General features: G+C 39.0%; 1 protein-coding gene across 2 annotated transcripts; it reads right to left on the bottom strand.

The window, feature by feature from the left end:
- Positions 1-11,728: 11,728 nt before the first annotated feature.
- On the bottom strand, positions 11,729-13,465 carry LOC149193032 (thioredoxin H-type-like). Of its 2 annotated transcripts, none has more exons than XM_089406522.1 (3): positions 13,311-13,465; positions 12,736-12,837; positions 11,729-12,101 (listed from the first exon to the last, which is right to left on the bottom strand). In XM_089406522.1, the coding sequence occupies exons 1-3, from the start codon at positions 13,392-13,394 to the stop codon at positions 11,946-11,948; spliced, it is 342 nt and encodes a 113-aa protein (XP_089262648.1). In that variant the 5' UTR covers positions 13,395-13,465; the 3' UTR covers positions 11,729-11,945. The 2 variants fall into 2 exon arrangements, with proteins under 2 accessions (XP_089262648.1, XP_089262647.1); XM_089406521.1 differs by having other exon boundaries at positions 11,748-12,101; positions 12,715-12,837.

Below are 13,465 nucleotides of genomic sequence, written 5' to 3'. Positions count from 1 at the left end.
ATATTGAAAAATATAAAGTGAGATTCTTTAATTGTAATGAGGTGGGCCATTATGCAACTAATTGTCCATTGAAGAAATCCAAGAAGGGATTCTCAGAAGGATCTGAAGGTGAGGCATTGGCCTCTTAGTTCGAATTAGATTTTACCCTCATCGCATGCATGGTTTCATCGATGATGAGTTGTGGTTGGTTTCTTGACAATGGAGCCTCATTACACATGACCGATGATAAGAGTTTATTCAGTAACTTGGAGGAGAAGGATCTCCAGATGCGCATAAAGATGGGCGATGATGGAAAGTACGTGTTTCAGGTGAAGGTACAGTTGTGTTTCAGAGGGAGAATGGAGTTCCTCTCACCCTGATATATGCGAAGTATGTGCCTGGACTGAAGAAAAACTTGGTATCGATCACGATGGTGGAGGAAAAAGGCTATGATGTTGTCTTTAGTAAGGGAAAGGTTTTCCTTAGACACATCATCACGGGTCAGGTGAAACAGATCGGTTCACGGATACAAAACCTGTATGCTCTTGAGGTTTAGGATGCATGCAAAGCCTTGAGGAGCAAGGAAACTATTAGAGACTTGGTGGTTGAGAGGGAGAGTACATTACTTCTCAACATGCAGCACCAAAAGAAGTCTTAGACAATTGTGGAGGAGCCATAATTGGTGAAGTAGCTTCAGGAGGTTGTGGAGCAGCCACAACTGGAGAAGCCAAGAGGAGATCGAATGGAGGAATCCACTCATGCAGAGACCTCCAGTAGGGGGAAAATTTTGAGCCAAGTGGGCAGAGGGATCACATGTAGCCATACCTCCAGGTGTGAGGTGGGGCAATGTGAAGTGATAGTCCCATGAAGGCTGAAATAGGGGCAGGATCCTTGAGGTACCCAGCCTCTTTGATTAGAGCTTGCTATGGGAGCCCCGATGAGGAGTAGCAGGATTGGATGAGTGGGTAGAGATGGATGCAGATTGAGTGGCAGAGAGAGCTACAGTGTAGGAGTCCCAAGACAATGCAGAGATAGCAAGCTGTAGTAATGCGAGAGGCACAGGAGTGTTGCACCAGTGCAGGATGGCACAGAGAGGTGTGTAACAGTGCGAGATGTAGGGAGTTGTTGCAGTAGTTTAGAGGTCAGAGAGGGAGCACTTGTCAGCGACAGAGGGAGCTTCAGCATCAAAGGGTTTTCTAGCCCAACAGGGAGGTCAGTTGGGAGATCAATTACTTACTTCTCAGTAACTGAGTTGCAGTGCAGCAGTGGGTAGCATGATGCAACATGATGAGAGGAAGTGCAGTGCAGATGCAGCGCTGGGAGATAGGACCAGTAGCAGCACGGTTGCAGCAGGAGGAATCAGTGTGATTGATGCAATCGGAGATCAAAGTGACAGAGGCTAGAGTAGTCAGATACTGAAGAGCACATAGGTGCAGAGTTTTCAATTGACAGAGGAAATAACAGTCAAAGACTTTGATGATAGATGCATCATACTGATTCAGGTTGTATATTTTTTGTTTCTGGAGCTGCTGGAGCAACAACACTTGAGAGAAGTGTTGCATGTAGAAAATTCCAAAGGTTCAAGATCAGGTTCGAGTTGAATGCCTTTCTTGTTGAGAGGGAGTGTTGAAAATAGCGACAAGAAATGTTAAAAATAGAAATGATATAAATAGCATTTTAGATACCAGTGTTGAAAATAACAACAAGGAATGCAAAAGATAAAAATGCCAAAAAATAACATTGCTATAGATAGCATTTCAGGATATATTCCAATTTTAATTTGTCCTTGAATTAAAATTAGAATTTAGTCTCACGAAGTGTTTGAAAAATAAATAATTAATTCATCTTGAGCTAATTAGTTGGATAAATTCAAACATGAAGTCTTTGTGAAGACATGCAACAATTATCCCTTTGATTGAGGAAGTTATCCCTTAATTATGGAGATAAGAGTGAGTTGTATTTGAGTTGTAATTAGTTAGCTCAGTTAACTGAGTTAAGTCTAGTTAAATTAGTTCCAAATAGTTTGAGGAACTAATTGTGAGTTCAGTCAGTTAATGCATGCATGCATGCAACTAGTGTTCTTCAGATAACTGAATATTCTCTCATACATAACTCATGCATGTCAGTTTAGACAGAGACCTAGTTGAGATTAAAGACAGGGACATTGTACTATTAGTTGGAGGAATTTTCCTATAAAGGAAACTCATCCATGCAGAAGGAATTCACTCCTTCAGGATTGCGCAGTTATTTAAGAGGTCAGAGTAGTGTGTGAGGTGATTATCACATAGGTGGCATCTGGAGGACCCAAGAGAAATTGTGCAAGGAAATAGGAGGCTTGGAGAACTGAAAGAAGGCATATGTGTTGTCTATTCTATCTATGAGCAGCAGTGAGGGATTGTACTAAGATCTGGATAGCTTGAGAGCTAAAGCTTTGTGTAATCCTGAGATATTTCCACTTGTATGATAATATAGATAGCGGGGTTTTTAGCTGAGGCTTTCCCCAGAGTATTCTTTTGTGCTTCATGTGTTTGATTTCTTCTTCTCTATTATATGTGTGCCGATTGATCTTGCTCAAATTGATTAAGCTTCTGAAAAGTTTGATAGTAGAAGTAGATCAAGTATTTTTCTTTAGTACATTGCATTATCAGGTGATCTACAATGAGAATTTCTACATGGTATCAGAGTTAGTTGATCTGTAGAGAAATTTCTACAGGATTTAGTGGATGAGCAATGAATTATTTACAATGACAAACAACTTATTAACAATTATTTTCTCTCTACAATCATGTGATTAATATTTTTGCAAATTCACATATTTTGTCACATCTTATTAAGAGATTTGCAACCCTAATGGTCAGGCGGCCATGAGTTAGGCGGTGCGGGAAAACCAAAAACTACAACAAGCGACAGACACTGAAACCAAGAACTAGCAACAATGACAGAGATGGAAAGGAGGGGAGAGATCCCCTCCTATTGAGATGTAGCAGCAGGGGAAGGGTAGAACAACAACAACTAGGCAGAAGAAATAAGAAAACTGGGACTTGTCCTTAGAGCACGATGGCAGGTAGGCAGCAGAGGCAAATGTTTACCATGTGTAGTGGAGAAACCAAGATTCATAATCCCAATGAACAAATTGGAGCGATATAGAAGGTACATGAAAGACCGTGTGTTAATCTGCAAATTCACCGGAGTTTGGTCGACAGAAAAGGACCTCACCAGATGGATCCAACAAAAATGGCAACCCCGAGGCCACATCGAGCTAAAGCTAGGAGCAAGAGGCTTCTTCACGGTAATCTTCTCGAACCTGCAAGATAAAGAAAAAGTGTTTGAAAATGGTCCATACTTCCATTATAATGCGGGACTGTTTATGAGATACTGGGAGGAATGTTATAACCCAGATAAGGAAAAATTCTTAGCAACCCTGGTATGGGTAAGGTTATTCAGATTACCAATGGATTTTTGGGATCTAGAAATCCTAGAGGGTATAGGAAATACAATAGGTAGCTTTGTTAAAATAGTTGAAACTACAAAAAAGGGAAGATACACCTCATATGCTAGAATTTGTGTCTATATGAATATAGCTGACCCTATTCCAGATACAGTCGAGTTAGAGTATCATGAGGAAGTATGGAAACAAACCCTTGACTATGAGCATATTCCATTCAGATGCAAAAGATGTCATGAGTATGTACATCTGTTCAAGGAATCCCCACTCACAATAGAAGAAGAGAAGCGAAGAAACAAACAACAGATAAAAAATCAAGAAGATCAGGAAGGGTTTCAGGAAGTAAAAAGCAAAAGACGACACACAAGAGAGAACCCCAGTGAAGGAAGGAAAGAACAACAAACCCAACCAAGTAATACAAATAGCTTTGAAATCCTACAAGAAGAAGAAGAAGACAATGAGACCCAAACAATGGATTATCAGGGAGAAAAGGGAAAGGAAAGCAGCACAAGTCAAGGCAAATCACATACCAAGAGAAAGGCACAAAGTGAACCAATAGAAAAGGAGGAAAAGGAAGTGGGGGAGAAAATGGACAACGCAGTAATGGAAATTGACACAAGCAAAGGAGAAGAACTAAGCTCGAAAGAAGAAGTATTGCAGAAACTTCTAGATAAATGGAGACATATGGATGAAAGATTCATTCCAAAAGAGAAAAAAATAATATATAGAGAAACGTTCCAATAGTACCAAGCGAAATAGGGACAGGGAAAGTTGGAAATGGTAGAACAACTAGGCCTCCAATAGGATAATACTCAAGACCATCAAAGCAAAACAAAAGGCGGGAAAAAAAGAGGCAGGAGGAATATACAGGAATCGATACAGATCATGGGAGAAATGTTAGTGAACACTGGAAGAGTAGTTCCGCTCTTATCAATATTCCACCAGTTAAACCAAGTACCCCAATGATAATCACATCCTAGAATATAAGAGGCCTGAATAGTAAAGGCAAACAGAGATACTTAGCAGAAAGGCTAAGAAAAGAAAAACCCCAACTAATGTTGGTACAGGAAACAAAAATCTCAGGAAGGAAAATGGAGGAAATCCTAAACAAAATCAAACCGAAATATGAATGTATGACCATAGATGCGAAAGGTAGCGCGGGAGGCATAGCAATACTATGGAACCCTACAGAAATCATAATAGACTACTAGATAGGTATGAAAAGAATACTCACGGGGAAGTTCCGGTTAATAGGAAATAGAGAATGGTTTCTAGTATCGGCAGCATATGTCCCTCATACACCAGCGGAAATAGGAAGCTTCCTCCTCTAACTTCAGTAGTTAGAAAACCTTCATAAAGAAAAGTTGTGGTTGATAGCAGGAGACTTTAACATGACAACATCAAAATATGAGAAGAAAGGAGGACTGCAAAGAGAAGAGCCAGAAATGGAGAGATTCAGGGACCTTCAGGTAGAACTGAAAATGGTAGATATCCCAACCATAAATGGAAAATACACATGGAACAATCGATGAGGAGGGAGCAGACAAATAGCTTCAAGGCTAGACAGATTCCTAGCAACAGAACACTTCATAGGAAAATATATCTTCTACGAAGCAACAATCCTCCCATGTCTAGGGTCGGATCACTGGCCCATCAAATTAGAAATAGCTATGAACCAGCAGAACTAGAATAGACCCTTCAGGTTTGAGGCATTCTGGTTGAGAGATCCCACCTTCATAGAAAAGATGAAGAATTGGTGGAAGGAGACTGAGACTGGGATGGAAGGAAGAAATAAAATGCACACTCTCCAACTCAGATTAAAAGATCTAAAAGGAAGTATAAAGAAGTGGAATCGAGAAGAATTCAGAAATATTAAAAAGGAACAAGAAACACTCCAGATAACGATGAAAAGAATACAACAAAAAATCATAGATGAAGGGAGAAGTGAAGAACTGGCAGAAGAAGAAGGATTGGTGCTAAATAAACTAGAGGAAAGAAGAAAACAAGAGGAAATCTTATGGAAACAAAAATCGAGAATCCAATGGCTAAAAGAAGGAGAGAGAAATATGAAATTCTTCCATAAGGCAATGCTGCAGCATCAACAGCAAAACAAAATATTCTCCCTAAAAGACAACCAAGGCAATAGGATAACATAGAAAGCAAAAATGGAGAATTTGATGGTACAACATTTTAAAGAGATTCTGACAGAACCCAATATCAGAAGGGAGGACGACATTGATAAAATCAGTCAACATATCCCCAAAATAGTGACTAGAGACCAGAACTTGGCACTCCTAAGGGTCATAACGAAAGCAGAGGTGGAGGAGGTAATAAAAAAGATGGCAAAGAATAAAGCACCTGGGTCGGATGGATTCACTTTAGAATTCTATCAAGCCACGTGGAGCTTCATGAGTCAGGATACAGTGAATGTAGTAGAAGAGTCCTGATGCACCAAAAGAATGCACCCGGCCTTAAATGCTACATTCCTAGCCTTGATACCAAAGACTAAAAACTCAGAAGAACCATAAGGGTTCTGACTAATAGTGCTCTACAACATTATATATAAAATCCTAGCTACTGTAATGTTGAATAGACTAGAACTGATACTACCAGAACTGATATCCTAGGAACGGATGAGGTTTGTCAAAGGAAGACAAATAATAGATGGCATAGTAGTAGCACAAGAAGCAATCCACCCACTGAAAAATTCAAAAACCAAAGGGATGTTGATAAAAATAGACCTAGCTAAAGTGTATGACAGACTTAGTTGGGGATACCTCCAACAAATCTTAAAGGCATACGGCTTTGATGACAGGTGGATAAATTGGGTAATGTCAATGATAACTATGCCAATTATGTCAGTTCTATTAAACGGGTCACCAACAAAAGCCTTCAATCCATCTAGAGGACTCAGGCAGGGGGACCCGATATCCCATTTAATAAAAGCTAAAGTTAATATCAAACAACTAAAGGGATTACGACTATGGGGAAATGACCTACCTCTAACCCATCAATTTTTTTTTGATGATGTTATGTTATATGGACAGGCAACACATAAAGAAGCAAAACAAATAATGGAAATTCTCACGGAACTCACAGAGGCCTTGGGGACAGAGATAAGTAAAGAAAAATCGGAAATTTATATCTTTAATACCCAAGCTTCCTCCCAAGCTTTCCTGGCAAGAACCATGGGTTTCAGATTTAGGAAATTCCCTACAAAGTACTTAGGAATTTTTCTAAATGACCAACAAAACAGAGTTGCTAATTGGGGAATCATGATAGGTAAGATTCAAAAGAGAACGCAAAACTGAACATTTAGGGCACTGAACATCCCGAGCTGCATGATCTTGCTCAAATCGGTGCTCCAATCCATACTGATTTATCAACTGACCAACTAAGCCACACCTAAAACAATCTGCCAAAAAATGGTAGATATGTTTAAAAAGTTCCTATGGCAAGGGTTGAGTAAGATAAAAAAATGGGCACTTCTATCTTGGAATTGGCTAAGTAAATCCCTAAAAGAAGGAGGACTAGGCCTGAGAGACCCATACATCCTAAACTAGGTAATGGGGGAAAAGTTGTGGTGGCGATGGATACAAGGAGGGGATGACCTGTGGAAAAAACTATGGGAGAGAAAATACGAGATGCCCAGGTCTCTAGAAGGAAAGTTGAGAAGCCAAACCAAGAAGAAAGGCTCTGCAATCTGGAACTTGGCAAGAGCCAATAGGGATTTGATCAGGGAGCATAGCTTCTGGGAAGTAAGAGAGGGGGATAAAGTGAATTTCTGGGAAGAGGCGTGGCAACAGAGAGAAAAACTCAACCAACAACCCCTACTCCAAGAGATATAACAGTTCACCATCCAAACTGAGGGTGATACAATCCAAAACTATTGGAGCCCAGAGTTGAACGAATATTGGAGAAAGTGGAAACAAAAGGAAAACTGGCTAGAAGCACCTGTAGCGGCTAACTGGGAAATATATGAAAAGGAAATGGAAACAAGGAAAGTAGCGTCAAAGAAGGGACAAACACTCTAAGATGGGAAAATAGAATCAAAGGTATGTTCACAATAATAGAAGAAACCATGGAGTATCTAACCAACGACTGCAAAGTCAACAGCAACCTATGGAGACAACGTCAACAACTCTTTGAAATCAATGACAGAGACATAAACAACATGAAATTAACAATCGAGAATTAGAGGAACAAACCTTACTAGAATTCAATACTGAACAGAGCATGGAAACTATCAATAGGATTCGTTCTATGGAACATCTGGAAAGAGCGGAACCACCTAATCTTTAAGGAGGATGATTGAGCAAAGAACAAGATATGGAACCAAATCATCCAGAATATAAGAGAGACCATCCTCACAGAGAGGTGGTATGAGGAGGATTGGAAAATTGACCAAACAAAGACAAGAATAATGACATGCCTGCAACTAAAGCCTAGTATGACAAATATGATAGCAAGGAAACACCACAATAATGAGGTGGAAGAGGTCAATCACTACAGAAATCCTCAACAGGGGTTCATCAAGTTGAATTTCGATGGGGCAGCGAAAGGAAATCCAAGAGAGGCAGGGATTGGTAGAGTATTCAGAGACGACAAGGGAACGATGCTCAGGATCTACGTAATGGACTGCAACAATGCAACAAACAACGAAGCAGAGCTTCATGCACTGAAAAGAGGGCTAGAAATTGCCATAAGGGAGGAATACCAAAAGCTTCAGGTAGAAGGAGACGCAAAACTGGTAGTGGACATAGTCAAGTAGCTACAACAAGGCACAACAGTGGAAAAAATCAGTCGTAGCTGGAGAACCGTCTAGTTGGTGAAGGAGATAATTAAACTACTAAGATAGGTAGCCTACATCCTTCCCACCCATGTGAGAAGAAAGGGCAATGAACCAGCTGACAGTCTAGCAAATTGGGGTTGTAGGAATGGAGGAAGGCTGCTGGATGCAAGTGAGGCCGAGCTAATTCAGATGGAGGAGATGGAAAACTTGATGCAACTCCTCAAAAAAGAGAAAGCAGGAGAGAAGAAAACCATAGAAAATCTAGTGCGACTGGGGAGGAGTGGCCGAGAAGGGGAAGGAAGAGGACAGGTGGGGGAAAGGACAAACACGGAGAATGAAGTGAGTAGACAGGTAATCTGGCAAATGATGGAGTAGGGTAGAGAAGGTATAGCTCCCAAGAGTACGGGGGCGGTGACAGATGAGAATGATAGAGAGGAGGGCAGGGTAGAGAGCAGGCAGGTGGGTAGAAGAATGACACCAAGTGGCAGAACAAGGACAGTAGTAACACGATAAGAGTAGCTGGGAGAAAATGGGGATTAATGAGAGGACACGGTACAAAGGACAGAACGGTAGCATCCCGAGATGAAGGTGAAGGGATCTGTGCTGGTAACAAAGCCAGACAGGTGGCATTTAAGACAAGGGACAAGAGGAAGAGAGGGATAAAATTCAACAGAAATAAGAATATAGCAAATTACATGCAGACGAAGACGAGGAAAGTTGACGAGAAGGAAGGTGGTATAAAAGAGAAGATGCAAGCGGCTGAAGGAAGAAGAAATAGATCAGTAAGTTGGTATGTTGTCCTTTCGCTCCACACTCTTGCTAGATTCAAAAGTATTTTCAGTAGGAATATAGGAAGTCTGCGTTGGAACATGCTTAAGTCTGTAATAAAGGGTATCAGAACTTCACGCGACAAGGGAAAAATCATTCCCGCAAAACACCTGGGCAGGGAAATTGGGAAGAAGGGTCTTGCACCCAGGAAGGAAGATGACCATCCTGGGACAAAATCTTGTAGTATTCCTCGAAAGAACATGACCCTGGCCAGGCCTGTAGGAATGATGGGGAGCGAACCAGTAGACAAATGGGAAGCAACTTGGGAGGGAAAAATCCTAAGGTTTAGAGGGATCCAGGCAACCCTACAATCTAGGGGGAGGGTAGGAGAGCCGAATCTAGGAAACCTGTAGACAAGACAGGGAGACCCTGGGAAAGATGGAAACAAAACTAGACCTCAGTCGGGGAGGAACCCTTGTGGTTGCCTAAAATGGAAGGGCAAGGCACAGATAGCTACCAAGGGTGGAAAAAGGGAAGAAACCCACGAAAATTCCCAACCTTGACTAAAAAAAAGACCGGCTCTAAACCCAATCAGACCAAAAACCCGGGAAAGGGAAAGAAAATGAGCAATTGGGAAATTGCGTTGATTCAATATTATAACTCTGATATATGCATTGATTTTGTGATAGGTATATTAACATACCAGGGAAAGTACAGTGAACAAAATAGAGAACATCAGGAAAAAGACAGTTGCATCCAGACAAGAAGCAAAATGGCCCCTAGGAAAGGAAAGAGAGTAACCAAAATGGAAGAAGGCACAAGTGGACCGACGAAAAAAAGAGGCAGGAAACTAGGTGGTGAACATATGAAGACAATCATCGACGCCTACATGGCTGGGAATCCGCCGTACATTAGAGCCCAGATAGCAAGTTGGGAGAGAGAACTAAACGACAGTATCAAGCACTGGGATATCCCCATGGAAGAATGGGAAAGTATGGTGCCGGACCCTGGGAACACTCGGGGGAGACATTCCCTTTTCAGGCAAACCATCCAACAGTACTAGGTAATGAAGAATGTGGTGGCACGGGCCATGACCCTGCATCAAGAGCAAATGGTGGGAGAAGGAGCAGAGACACTAGAGAAGAACAAGGAAAAGGACCTAGTCAGGGCAAAATTACTCAGGGAGATAACGACAATTCAAATATAGACCTACCGAAACAACCTGGCCCTGGGTAGAATTGAACAGACTCTTAAAGACCTAAAGTGGAGAATTGAGCAGCGGAGCGAGATGCCAGGATCCAGCGCCAAGGCGCCAGCCCCAGTAATATCCTCAGATGAGGAGTGACGCAGAGATCCAGTTTGATAACAAAAATTTTCTTTTAATGAAATGCATTTACATGTTTAATTTTAAATTACGTTCTAGAAATAAAAGTATAGGCAGTTAAAACTGTGATGCTAGATGGATAGCAATAAACCTCTTTAAATTTTGGATAGGGTTTAATGTTGAAAGGTGGTTATTTGGTTTCCTTCGGGCAGGTAAGCAGCCTGGAGCAAATGGTTGATAATAGTTTTTGAAAAGGGAATATAAATAGAGGATCTGCCAAGTTTACAAAAAAAAAACACAATTATTTTCTCTCTAGAAACAAAATTGGCAAAGATTCGAATATCACTTTGGTTCCCCACTTGTTGGTGAAATTGTGACTAACAAGAAGACCTTCACCCTTAAAACTTCTTTCTTTTAAGGATGTAGTATGAAAAGAACATCTAATATATCTACTTCAAACCCTCCTATGGCTAACACATATTTTGCGGAGAAATCCAAGCCATATATTATATAATTGTTTCACTTAAAAACTCCTCTTTCATTAATCTATAGATTTAATTGCTTATGGCCTTTTATTTCAAAATTGTATCAATAAGTTTGTTCAACCTAAATAAAAAACTATGAGGTTTGACTATACTCCAAGTGTTTATTTACAAACCTTGCTGATTATCAAAGAGTTTAAGAATGCAACCTGTTTTAAGGCAGAGTAAGATTTTTAGTTATCCATTTGTTTCATGCTTTTGATACTTCCTCTATGTTTATAACAAAATCTAGTTTGGGTTAGGCTCCTCAATTTTCCCTTTCATTCTTTGCATTTATCAATTTTTTAAGATATCAACAATATTTAACATATCATTACATAACAGTAGAAACAAAGAAAATCAATATGGTTTTATCTAGATATACTAGAATATGTGTTAAGATTGACATAACCTAGGTCTATTTGCCAAGATACTTCTATAATGGAAAAAAATTATATGGATTCAAGTGCTTGATCCTGAGAACACCACTTTCTAATATTGGTTTATGAACAAAGATGGAATTTCCAAGATCCATGACCTCAAACACATGCCTACTTAAGAACAAAGGACATAAATCTTAACCAAAAAGATCACAAGCATGTGAGCTATGTATTTTAAAAATGAAAATAATTAAACCACTTCCAATTAATAAATCATTGTTATAGAAAAAAGAATAGTTAGTCCAGAAACATTAAATGAGAAACCTTGTCCTCCTCGAGTATAATGAAATTCCTCATCCCAAAAGTAACAAATATTCTAATCACAAAAAGATCTTTTATGTACTTCACATTACAATACAAAAATAACATACAATAAAATTATCAACAAACATTATAGTTTAGCACATTGAACAAGAGACACAAATAAATGTGAGCTTCAGGGTACCAATCTTTTATTTATTGATATAATAAACTAATAAGATTGCAAGAACCTAACAGATATCTGTATACCAGATAAATAAAGACTACAGACAATGTGGCATTTTCTGCCAAATTTAAGCATTAGCAGCACATCCATACCACTAATAGTTTTAATTTCCCAAAATACATCCATACCACTAATAGTTTTAATTTCCCAAAATACATCCATACCACTAATAGCATATCAAAACAGCCTCTAGGCTTTAGTAACAAGGGCTGCTTTTGTAGCAAGTGCTGCAACTTTTCTTTCAAGTTCAGCCTTGTTTGCACCCACAATCTTATCAACAGCCTTCCCATCCTTGATAAAGATGAATGTAGGCATGGCCTGCACATTCCACTCTTGAGCTACATTCTGCAAAATCATATATTGAGAAACGATTTCATTAGTCTGTTTATTTAATTTAATTCATTTAAACAATAACATTCTGCAAAATCATATATTGAGAAACGATTTCATTAGTCTGTTTTATTTAATTTAATTCATTTAAACAATAATTTTTTATTGAACAACTTTTTATGATAAAATTCTTTTAAAAATGTCTAAAGATCTTGATAAATGATCTGTTAAGACACTCTTACATGTTAAATCGCCAATTTAATTTCATATTTATTTTATTAGGGTGTTATTCTTTTAAACCTAACCATGAAGTAGTAGCATTACAAAGGTTGCAGAACTTTAAAAATAAAAAAAATTAAAAATAATAAAAACAAAATCGTCAAATTATTTTCTTATTTATATATATAATCATTTTTCTTTGACTAACTTCCTATCATACAATTCTTAGGAAAAAAAAAAAAAAACTTGGAAAAGAAAAGGTTCTCAGAAAATTTATTTTTCATTGACCAACTCCCTGTCGTAACAGAGACACTTCATCAACAAATTTCTCAAAGGGAAAATATCCCAAAGACAAAATTAAGCATTCAAATATTTATCCCAGCAGAGTGTGAAGATTAAATGAGTGTACCCTCAATTCGTCCACATCGACCTTGAGGAAAAATATTTGAGGGAACTTCTTTGACAGCTCAACGAACACTGGACTGATGATTCGACAAGGTCCACACCACGTAGCAGTGAAATCTACCACCACCTGGATACAGCAAATGTCGAGCACCATTTTCAGAAATCCAAATAAAGATAACAGGATTTAGAAAATTCATGTCCCCAATATTTACACAGAAAACCAAACTTATACAGATAGCCCTGAAAAACAGAGCAACCAACGAGAATTCAATTCCAACTGCAAAAACTCAGAACCGGAAAACAAAATTTAAAAGAAAATTCTTACCAAGAAACAATTTTTTTTCAATTGAAGAAATTAAGCTTGGAATAGTTCTCAGGCGTATATAGTTTTGAGTAGGCGATTGGATAGCTTTTTTAATTAAAGAAATTGAATCAGGAATAGCTCTTAAGCTTACATATTAAAAAAATAAAACCAGGAATAGCTCTCAAGCTTATATAGTCTTGACAATACTGATTAAGGATTGGATTGTAAAACCAAATGTCTACACATAACCATTAAACCACAACTTACAAACAAACACTCTGTAAACGGAGAATTACCAGGCGTTTAGTATTGTTGGCCTCCTGCAGCTTGGAGCGCCAGGCCTCTGCAGAGTGACATGCAAACACGGTTCCCTCCGCCATCTCAAATCTCAACCACAATTCTGCGCCTCTGATATTTCTGTGTATTTTTCCATTACACGGTCCGCAATTTA

Source organism: Pinus tabuliformis, chromosome 2_2 (genome assembly GCF_031772625.1).
Source record: "Pinus tabuliformis cultivar Carrire ecotype Pingquan chromosome 2_2, CPIR1, whole genome shotgun sequence".
NCBI lineage: Eukaryota > Viridiplantae > Streptophyta > Pinopsida > Pinales > Pinaceae > Pinus > Pinus tabuliformis.
Note: the sequence above shows the minus strand (reverse complement) of the source record. Positions and strands in the feature narration are given on the sequence as shown.